The sequence below is a fragment of the Xenopus laevis genome, chromosome 6L, assembly GCF_017654675.1.
Source record: "Xenopus laevis strain J_2021 chromosome 6L, Xenopus_laevis_v10.1, whole genome shotgun sequence".
Lineage (NCBI taxonomy): Eukaryota > Metazoa > Chordata > Amphibia > Anura > Pipidae > Xenopus > Xenopus laevis.
In genome coordinates this window covers 163,834,566-163,846,083 of record NC_054381.1, presented here as the reverse complement: position 1 = coordinate 163,846,083, position 11,518 = coordinate 163,834,566, and the positions used below count along the sequence as shown (strand labels likewise).

The 11,518-nt window shown below is 45.9% G+C and overlaps 1 protein-coding gene across 2 annotated transcripts in view; it reads left to right on the top strand.

Annotated features, from left to right (window-relative positions):
- The first annotated feature begins 3,668 nt into the window (after nt 1-3,668).
- cpsf1.L (cleavage and polyadenylation specific factor 1 L homeolog) overlaps nt 3,669-11,518 on the top strand; it is a 29,652-nt gene continuing 21,802 nt past the window's right edge. For both annotated transcript variants that reach the window (XM_041566766.1, XM_041566765.1), the window contains exons 1-9: nt 3,669-4,357; nt 4,496-4,523; nt 4,750-4,883; nt 5,387-5,467; nt 5,957-6,108; nt 9,528-9,674; nt 9,867-10,006; nt 10,898-11,008; nt 11,202-11,295. In XM_041566766.1, coding sequence (XP_041422700.1) covers nt 4,214-4,357; nt 4,496-4,523; nt 4,750-4,883; nt 5,387-5,467; nt 5,957-6,108; nt 9,528-9,674; nt 9,867-10,006; nt 10,898-11,008; nt 11,202-11,295 — 1,031 coding nt within the window. In that variant the 5' untranslated portion in view covers nt 3,669-4,213. The remainder of the gene's footprint in view (nt 4,358-4,495; nt 4,524-4,749; nt 4,884-5,386; nt 5,468-5,956; nt 6,109-9,527; nt 9,675-9,866; nt 10,007-10,897; nt 11,009-11,201; nt 11,296-11,518) is intronic.

Here is an 11,518-nt window from a genome sequence, read left to right as displayed (position 1 = left end):
TATGGTCGTATAGGGAGCTCCATATGTTACATGGCAGCTTCATGGTATCACAGGTTAATGCAGATGTTGCCGTATGGTAGAAAAATGAAGATAGTCATGCACTTAGTTTGAATGCGGCCATTACATATGATATGTTGTATTATGATACTGCTTAAAGGACCAGTAACATCAAATTTTTTTTCTCAAAAATTCGTTAGTACACAAAAAAAATAACACCAACACAAATTAAAATTTAAAATAACAAAGCCTTTATTAAGAAATAACTTACAGAATCTCCACTTCCTGTCCTCTTCAGAAACGGCGAAAGGGCGACCATCCTTCCTGCAGCGCTCGATTTGTCCTCCCTGGTTAGCTCCACTATTCTACCGACAGCGTGTGAAGCGAGGTGAAGCTGCGGATCAAGACCCTGCAGGACCGACACATGAAGCCCTTACTGCTGTACGAGTGCGGGAAAGCAACTGGTGCAGGCAGCCTAAGATGCAGGCAGTTTCCTGGGAGCAAGTGGTTCTCCCTCCACAGGCAGCTGATGTGTCACCCGGCTCGGTATCTCCACAGCTCAGTGTGAGGCAAAGGACAGGGGAAGACTTACGGCCAGTCTGGAGCTGCCTCAGTGCAGCGAGACGCCGGGCAGAAGGAGCCAAAAGAGGACCCCGCACAGGACTTGTAGTTCCATCCGGCTTCAGCTCTTCAGTGCAGAGTCAGGGAGAGCCGGGCATGGAGGAGCGCTACTATCCAGTCACGTGTTGCAGCAGGCATAACCCTTAGGGCCGGAGGAGCGCGGCTCTCATTGATGAGTAGTGAGTGAGTCGGACTCAGTTGAGGAGGGCACATCCAGCTCAGCCCCGCACCTCCCTCCTGTCCGACACTGCTGGGACAAACTTCGTCAAGTGGGAAGCGGCGCTAAATAAAGGACAAGCAACAGCCGATTATTTATTTCTTGCAGAACCACCCGCACATCTAAAATTGTATGGCGTCTCGCTGCACTGAGGCAGCTCCAGACTGGCCGTAAGTCTTCCCCTGTCCTTTGCCTCACACTGAGCTGTGGAGATACCGAGCCGGGTGACACATCAGCTGCCTGTGGAGGGAGAACCGCTTGCTCCCAGGAAACTGCCTGCATCTTAGGCTGCCTGCACCAGTTGCTTTCCCGCACTCGTACAGCAGTAAGGGCTTCATGTGTCGGTCCCGCAGGGTCTTCATCCGCAGCTTCACCTCGCTTCACACGCTGTCGGTAGAATAGTGGAGCTAAACAGGGAGGACTAATCGAGCGCTGCAGGAAGGATGGTCGCCCTTTCGCCGTTTCTGAAGAGGACAGGAAGTGGAGTTTCTGTAAGTTATTTCTTAATAAAGGCTTTGCTATTTTAAATTTTAATTTGTGTTGGTGTTATTTTTTCGTTGTATACTAACGAATTTTTGAGAAAAATTTGATGTTACTGGTCGTTTAATACAGGTATTGTGCTACAGAATCCTGGTGGAGAGAAGGGTGTGATTAGTCTGACACACAGTATGGCTATATCATGATAGTACTTATACCTGCAGACATATAGTAATAATAATAACCATATATGCTGTTAGAATTCATATGCTGAATGGCAGACATTGTAATTCAGGAATGAACAAACATTTTTACACACAAGAAAAATTGCAGGTAAGAACCAGCGCCTGAGGATTAAATGCTGCAATACTCACTGCTTCATGGTGAAATTGGAGTCTCATGTGCTCATTTACCACCATTTCCTACTAACCATAACTAGTAACCGTTTAGTAGCCATATTGTTGGGAAACACTGTGTTGAGAAAGTAACAATATTGTGTATATCCCAGGGATTTGGTTAACCATAACAGTTCCAATGCCTTTACTGGTATAGCCAAACCAGTTACGTCAGGCTCAAATACCTGCTCTCCCAAATAGCTCATTTGCATATCAGAGGCAATTAGTGCACCCGGCTCCTTTGCATTAGGAACCTTTCCCTTAAAGGGACAGCACATTTGCTGATATAGGCTGAGAAAAAAACAAAACAAAAAACAGCTAATATCACAGAGGCCAGTTACCAAACTCTCCGTAATGATGTGGATCCAATATACTATAGTTGATAAGGCTGCACAATGTGAATAGTATCTGTCAGACTGCAGAGATCACAGTGAGGAGAGCCCCATACTACTGTTTGGATGTAAACACCAAGTTATTGTATGTATGTTGTATGTATATTGTATGTATATTGTATGTATATTGTATGTATGTATAATGTATGTTGTATGTATATTATTGTGACTGACTGCAAAGATAGACACACATGGTCCTCCTTGGACCCGCCCTTGTCTTAATACTTGATCTGACTTCATTTCCTTGAACCAGCTAATTAACTGTTCAGGGTTATTTACTGAGTCCCCCTCTGAGTACATGATTTACATAATGAGTGGGAATAGTCATTAGGCAATGGTTCAGTCATACCTCCCAACTGGCCCTTTTTCGGAGGGACAGTCCCTCTTTTGACAGCTCAACCCGCAGTCCCTCATTTGTACTGGAAAGTCCCTCTTTTCTCTGCACTGAACAAAGTTTCTCACTTAATTGGCTTTTAGCAGAGAGCCCAGAACAGCTAACAGGTGCAAATAAGATACTTTGTAACAATTTTGAGACACAAAAACACAGTTTAGATAAGGAGAAATATTTTCAAACTTTCATAACCTGCCAAATATTGTAAACCGAGCATGGTAATTAGGGGGTGTGGCCACAGAAAGGGGTGTGGTCAAAAAATTGCTGCGCTACGTGCGGGAAAAAATTTTTTGTCCCTCTTTTTACTTCCAAAATGTTGGGAGGTGTGGGTTCTTCACATCCTATGACCCATAGTAATTCTGCACAATTACCTGCTGCTTCCCATAAAGTTCCTGCTTTACACTGCCTTGTCCCCTTAGATGCGCACAGTAGTGTGATGTCATCAGCATGCGCCCGGTAATACTAACGGCGTGTAGCGCTGAACTGCATCCAGACACATTGTTCTTCTCTCTGCAGCTCCTCACTCTCTCTCCCCACAATCAGGTCACTAGTGAGGGCTCTGCATCACCTACAGGAGTTTTTCCTGCCTCCCCGAAGTGACCCACACTGGTCTGATCACTTCTACGGCCTTCAAGCTCTCAAGCCTGGATCTTCAGCCTTCCCGCCATCTTCTACGTCCTATCCTGGAAGGACAGAAAAAAAACACTGATGCCTGGGGGGAGGAGGTGACTCTTATTGGGGTTAATTAAGCTTGTTTATTATTCTGTCCTATCAGGGGAATGGAATCTATTACCCAATTGTGATGTGCCGCCTGTAGGACGTAAAAATAAACCATTGACTGGTGCCGCCAATAACTAATGTGAGCGTGAGCTGCCATACAATGTATGTTGTGTAGGGCTTGTTCCCCTTTAAATTAACTGTTAGTATGATGTACAGAGGGATATTCTGAGACAATTTGTAATCGTTTTTCATTTTTTATTATTTGCTTTGACTTATTTAGCTTTTTATTCAGCAGCTTTCCAGTTTGTAATTTCAGACACCTGGTTGCTAAGGTCCACATTCCCCTAGCAACCATGCACTGATGTGAATAAGAGACGGGAATATGAATAGGAGAGGCCTGAATAGATGAGGAATACAAAGAAACAATAAGAATACATTTGTAGCCTTACAGAGTATTTGTGTTTATTAGATGGGGTCAGTGACCCCCATTTGAGAGGTGGAAAGAGTGAGGAGAAGAAGAAGAGGCAAATAAAGAATAGAAAGAAATGCTGAAGTGTACAATGTATCAGACAGGAATATGAGGAATAAACAACTGCAGCACATGAAGTCCAACGAGTAAATGGAGAAGGCCAGTGAGTGACGTCAGACGTTACGCAATCATACAGCTGTAGGGCAGGGACTTCCGGGAGACTTGAAAGCTGCGACTCACGGGAGAACCAACATAGTGGTAACCGCCTCCCACATTTTGAATGACAGGAGCAAACAGCCAATAGCGTAGGCTGTCAACAAATGTTCAGAGGCGTCTTGGTCTCCATGGAGACCGCGGATTCCACCTCTCCCGGAAGGGATTGCTCAGTAGCCAATCGGAGGAGGAGATGGTACCAAGAGCGGATATCCGGCTGTTGTGTGTTTGTCTGGCTGCCGGCACGTGAATCCGGATGTTGAAGGGAAGCGAGTAGAGAAATAAAAGAGAGGTATAAAGAGGTTTCGCTTCCGCACGATCATGTACGCCGTGTACCGACAAGCGCACCCGCCCACCGGCCTGGAGTTCTCCATGTCCTGCAACTTCTTCAACAACTCCGAGCGGAACCTGGTGGTGGCGGGAACCTCGCAGCTCTACGTGTATCGGCTCAACCCGAGCTCTGAGGTGAGTGTGAGAGACACAGAGAATCTCCTCACGGGAGCCTGTTGCTGTGGTTACAGCAGAGCGGCCTGTGATTGGGAGACGAGCAGCACGTGATTCTGTGTTCTCTGTGTGTCACTAACTTGTCTTGTCCTTCCTCAGAGCTCGTCCAAAGGGGAGTCCGTGTCAGGTGAGTGTCTGGGAGTCTTCTCTCTGCTCTTATACATATTCTATTATATTCTGTGTATGTGTCAGGCTGATCTCTCCTCCTGCCTCTCTTCCTTTGGCCTCTACTTGCTCCACCCACACGCCTTGCCCCGCCCCTGTATAACCTTCTATCCCCGCCCCTCTCTGTAAGCCCTCCCCCAGGGGCTGTGCTCCTCCTCCTGCCCCATCTGACTCCTCTCTTGTTACAGAGGTGAAGGGTCACAAGGAGAAGCTGGAGCTCATGGCCTCCTTCTCCTTCTTCGGTAACATCATGTCTATGGCCAGTGTCCAGTTGGCTGGAGCCAAGAGAGACGCCCTGTTACTGAGCTTCAAGGAGGCCAAGGTAAGTGACCCGAGATCTTGTGCCTGACACGGTGAGTTCATGACCCTCTTTATTCTCAGTCCAATGAGCTTCATTCATCTCTAGTCATTGGGGAGGGTTAGTCCCTATGTGCACAACACTGTTCTTTAGATTTATCTTCCTCTGTCCCTCTTGCTTCCCAGCCCCCACTCTCCTCCTCTCTTGTTGCTCCGCCTCCCGTTATTCGCCCATTTGGTGGGTCACTAATGGTGGGTCAGAGAATTCCAAGAAAGACCAGAGCTGTCTGGCACTCAAACCACACGACCAGAAAAGTTCAAGTTCAAAAATATATTTTTATTACTGTGGATCCGAGTGCCTTGTTCTTTCTTGGGATTTTCTGGTGTGCGGCTCCATAAAGCTGGGGGTCTGCGGCTGCTGCACCCGGACCACATCTACTATTTGGCGACTTATTTACAATATATTCTGGGGCACCTTGTCTCTCTCTAATGATTGTAACTAATGGTGGGGCTTTTCTCCCGCTGCAGCTCTCAGTAGTGGAGTACGACCCCGGGACCCATGATCTCAAGACTCTGTCCTTACATTACTTTGAGGAGCCAGAACTGCGGGTAAGTGACCTCCAGGCTGTGGGGAGAATTTCCCCAAATTGTCTCACCCCAAAACGTCTCTGTATATGAGAAACTTTGCTGAAGGCTGAATGGAGACATCAGTGAACCAATCTGTGAGAGGGGCTCTCCAGTGGGAGGGGCTTATTCTCTGGATGGAAATAGAATTCAGTGCAATTAATAAGGAGGGGGGTCGTTAACTTTAACCCACAGGCGATATAAAGCCAAATATAACATTTTGCCTAATGAAATAATCTTTTTATAAGCATCTTCCCAATATCCCTTCCTCATTCTCACTGGCTTTGTGGTTATGGGCACCAGTTCTTTTCTGCACTGCTGCTTCTGACTCCTACAGCTACATGGGAATGTTGATTTACTTGGAGCATTTCAATATCTGGGAGGAAGAACAAGACAGACTGGGCAGTTACATGTTGGGTCTCTGACCCCCTGATCTTATTGTCCCTCTCTGACTCTCCATTTTATTCCCAACAGGACGGATTTGTGCAGAACGTTCACATCCCTAAAGTGCGTGTGGACCCCAGTGGGCGCTGCGCTGTCATGTTGATCTATGGCACCCAGCTGGTTGTTCTGCCCTTTCGGAGGGATACCCTGGCAGAGGAGCACGAGGGACTGGTGGGAGAAGGGTAATTATCTGGCCCTTTGGGGAGAGAGTGGAACATATTGCCCATGTGTCGGGCACTGCTACAAGTTTGTACTACAGACAAGAATTGCACTCGCCCACCTTTTTATTAAAATGTTAGGACTGATCCCATTGTCTCTTGGAAGGGGCAGGAAGGAATTGGAGAGTGAGTTGAAGATTTTTTTCCTATTTCCTCCCATCCATTCAGCAGTCAGACAAAAAAGCTGAACATGATGCTGCGTGTTTCTTTTTTATCCTCATCTATCTTGTTTCTCATAATTTGCAGTTTTATGGGATCTCTCTGTACAGACTATGAGCAAACTTAGGGGACTGTTCCTGCTGAATTGTGCTTAGTACAGGGAATACCTATGCTGCCATAGTTTTATGGGATCTCTCTGTACAGACTATGAACAAACTTAGGGACTGTTCCTGCTGAATTGTGCTTAGTACAGGGAATACCTATGCTGCCATAGTTTTATGGGATCTCTCTGTACAGACTATGAACAAACTTAGGGACTGTTCCTGCTGAATTGTGCTTAGTACAGGGAATACCTATGCTGCCATAGTTTTATGGGATCTCTCTGTACAGACTATGAGCAAACTTAGGGACTGTTCCTGCTGAATTGTGCTTAGTACAGGGAATACCTATGCTGCCATAGTTTTATGGGATCTCTCTGTACAGACTATGAGCAAACTTAGGGACTGTTCCTGCTGAATTGTGCTTAGTACAGGGAATACCTATGCTGCCATAGTTTTATGGGATCTCTCTGTACAGACTATGAGCAAACTTAGGGACTGTTCCTGCTGAATTGTGCTTAGTTCAGGGAATACCTATGTGCCATAGTCTTATGGGATCTCTCTGTACAGACTATGAGCAAACTTAGGGACTGTTCCTGCTGAATTGTGCTTAGTACAGGGAATACCTATGCTGCCATAGTTTTATGGGATCTCTCTGTACAGACTATGAGCAAACTTAGGAGCTGTTCCTGCTGAATTGTGCTTAGTACAGGGAATACCTATGCTGCCATAGTTTTATGGGATCTCTCTGTACAGACTATGAGCAAACTTAGGGACTGTTCCTGCTGAATTGTGCTTAGTACAGGGGAATACCTATGTACCATAGTTTTATGGGATCTCTCTGTACAGACTATGAGCAAACTTAGGGACTGTTCCTGCTGAATTGTGCTTAGTACAGGGAATACCTATGCTGCCATAGTTTTATGGGATCTCTCTGTACAGACTATGAGCAAACTTAGGAGCTGTTCCTGCTGAATTGTGCTTAGTACAGGGAATACCTATGCTGCCATAGTTTTATGGGATCTCTCTGTACAGACTATGAGCAAACTTAGGGACTGTTCCTGCTGAATTGTGCTTAGTACAGGGAATACCTATGCTGCCATAGTTTTATGGGATCTCTCTGTACAGACTATGAGCAAACTTAGGGACTGTTCCTGCTGAATTGTGCTTAGTACAGGGAAATACCTATGCTGCCATAGTTTTATGGGATCTCTCTGTACAGACTATGAGCAAACTTAGGGGACTGTTCCTGCTGAATTGTGCTTAGTACAGGGAATACCCATGTGCCATAGTTTTATGGGATCTCTCTGTACAGACTATGAGCAAAATTAGGGACTGTTCCTGCTGAATTGTGCTTAGTACAGGGGAATACCTATGTACCATAGTTTTATGGGATCTCTCTGTACAGACTATGAGCAAAATTAGGGACTGTTCCTGCTGAATTGTGCTTAGTACAGGGGAATACCTATGCTGCCATAGTTTTATGGGATCTCTCTGTACAGACTATGAGCAAACTTAGGGGACTGTTCCTGCTGAATTGTGCTTTAGTACAGGGAATACCCATGTGCCATAGTTTTATGGGATCTCTCTGTACAGACTATGAGCAAAATTAGGGACTGTTCCTGCTGAATTGTGCTTAGTACAGGGGAATACCTATGCTGCCATAGTTTTATGGGATCTCTCTGTACAGACTATGAGCAAACTTAGGGGACTGTTCCTGCTGAATTGTGCTTAGTACAGGGAATACCCATGTGCCATAGTTTTATGGGATCTCTCTGTACAGACTATGAGCAAAATTAGGGACTGTTCCTGCTGAATTGTGCTTAGTACAGGGAATACCTATGTACCATAGTTTTATGGGATCTCTCTGTACAGACTATGAGCAAAATTAGGGACTGTTCCTGCTGAATTGTGCTTAGTACAGGGGAATACCTATGTACCATAGTTTTATGGGATCTCTCTGTACAGACTATGAGCAAACTTAGGGGACGGTTCCTGCTGAATTGTGCTTAGTACAGGGAATACCTATGTGCCATAGTTTTATGGGATCTCTCTGTACAGACTATGAGCAAACTTAGGGACTGTTCCTGCTGAATTGTGCTTAGTACAGGGGAATACCTATGTACCATAGTTTTATGGGATCTCTCTGTACAGACTATGAGCAAAATTAGGGACTGTTCCTGCTGAATTGTGCTTAGTACAGGGAATACCTATGCTGCCATAGTTTTATGGGATCTCTCTGTACAGACTATGAGCAAATTTAGGGACTGTTCCTGCTGAATTGTGCTTAGTACAGGGAATACCTATGCTGCCATAGTTTTATGGGATCTCTCTGTACAGACTATGAGCAAACTTAGGGGCTGTTCCTGCTGAATTGTGCTTAGTACAGGGAATACCTATGCTGCCATAGTTTTATGGGATCTCTCTGTACAGACTATGAACAAACTTAGGGGACTGTTCCTGCTGAATTGTGCTTAGTACAGGGAATACCCATGTGCCATAGTTTTATGGGATCTCTCTGTACAGACTATGAGCAAAATTAGGGACTGTTCCTGCTGAATTGTGCTTAGTACAGGGGAATTCAATATAATCAAATCAAATCAATAAGGTGCCACACTTACACTAAATCGCCTTTTGTAGCGTCGGGTGCACAGCTGTGTTCCTCTCTGCCCGAGGAAAATTCCACTGTAAAGCAATAATTCCAGCAGTACTCCGATATGTGAATCAAAAATTATTTATTCATGCCATTAGCAGAGCGACGTTTCGGGCTATTCCAGCCCTTTATCAAGCTTGATAAAGGGCTGGAATAGCCCGAAACGTCGCTCTGCTAATGGCATGAATAAATAATTTTTGATTCACATATCGGAGTACTGCTGGAATTATTGCTTTATAGTACAGGGGAATTGTTTCTTTATTTAGTATTTGCATATGCTGAGAATTTTACAGAGCAGATCTGTGCACTGATGCTTTTCCCTGCATTATGTTGTGCTACTTTAAGGTACAACATGAGCTCAGTTGGGGGGGTATGTAGAAAAGGGGGGATGTGCCAGGTAAAGTATACATGTATTATGGATAGGGAACATGATGTGGGTGGCAGTGAGCAGGACTAACTGTCATGTTCTATAGGCAGAAGTCCAGTTTCTTGCCCAGTTATATCATCGACGTGAGGGAACTGGATGAGAAGCTGCTGAATATCATTGATATGCAATTCCTCCATGGCTACTATGAGCCCACCCTCCTCATCCTGTTTGAGCCCAATCAGACCTGGCCTGGGTAAGTCCTTGTTCCACTGCTAACACTCACTCCTGGGTCAGTCTTAATTCCCTTGTTTCCCCAATCACTCGGAGAAGGTTTTGCTCATAAATATGCAGCCGTGCCCATACACTTATTGTCATGTCACACCCCTTCATTGTGATACTCGGCACCAATCACCAATTCTTCTTCCTTTCACCCATTCATGTGCAGCCGAGTTGCCGTGCGACAGGACACCTGCAGCATTGTAGCGATTTCTCTGAACATCATGCAGAAAGTGCACCCCATCATTTGGTCCCTCAACAGCCTCCCCTATGACTGCACCCAGGCACTGGCTGTACCCAAACCCGTTGGTAAGTAACAGCACCAGCATCATCACAATGTATTGTAACTGCAGCACCCGCCAGTGGGAGGAGCTCTAGTTTATTCTGTCACCCTGCAGCACCCACCAGTGGGAGGAGCTCTAGTTTATTCTGTCACCCTGCAGCACCCACCAGTGGGAGGAGCTCTAGTTATTCCGTCACACTGCAGCACCCACCAGTGGGAGGAGCTCTAGTTTATTCTGTCACCCTGCAGCACCCACCATTGGGAGGAGCTCTGGTTATTCTGTCACACTGCAGCACCCACCAGTGGCTGTGGGAGTGGTGTACAGTATATACTCGAGTATAAGCCAAGTTTTTCAGCATCCAAAATGTGCTGAAAAAGTCTACCTCAGCTTATACTCAAGTCAGTGGGCAGTAGCTGAGATTGCAGTCACTTTTAATCATTCCTATACCAACAGTTCGCTTGGGGAGAGACTGCAATATAACACAGCACCCTCTGTTGGTTATATGAAAGAATAACAGTGACTACAATATCACACAGCGCCCTCAGTTGGTTATATGAAAGATTAACAGTGATGGCAATATCACACTGCACCCTCTGCACATGGTATTGGGACAGTGGGACAATGCAACTTTGCAAAGAAGTCCGGTTGATCGCAGGGGGGGTCGCTTTGGTGGAATGTGCGCTGCTGGGAGACAGGGCTGTAGTTGTATCTAGGCTTATACTCGAGTCAATAAGTTTTCCCGGTTTTCGTAGGTAAAATTAGGTACCTCGGCTTATACTCGGGTCAGCTTATACTCGAGTATATACGGTAATTGAAATGTTGAGTCCCCTTGCAAATGGCATTTCTCTGCTCCCTATTCTCTGTATCGATGGAGTAGGAATGTATTTGTCTGACCCCTTTTGCTGCTGTGTATCAGGTGGGGTGGTGATATTTGCTGTGAACTCCCTTCTGTACCTGAATCAGAGTGTCCCCCCATACGGTGTGTCGCTGAACAGCCTGACCAATGGAACCACTTCCTTCCCTCTCAGTAAGTGCCCATGTCTATTTATATCTACATTGTGTGTCTATAACCCACGTTATACATGTGACTACTCAACCCCGCCCATCTTATTTTATACTCCTCCCTCTGCATTTCCTCACCTGCCCTCTATGTGACTCTGGCCCCTCCCCTCCCCTCCAGTTGCTTGTGCTCCATGATGAGTTTTGGTTTGTTTGTGCAGAGCCGCAGGAGGAGGTGCGCATCACGCTCGATTGCTCCCAGGCCACATTCATCTCCTATGACAAGATGGTGATTTCCCTGAAGGGAGGAGAGATGTAAGACTACATGGGGGGGCACATTCTTTCACTGGGGGCCACAGACTGGTGTTGCCTATCATTGGTAAGAGGAAATTCACTGTTACACGGGAGTTGCAATAGCAGGGCAAGCCCTTGCGGTTTATTCGTGCAGTGGTGCAAGGACTTGCCCTGCTATTGCAACTCCCATGTAACAGTGAACTTCTTCTTACTAATGATGGGAGGTAGCCGATTCCTCTCTCAT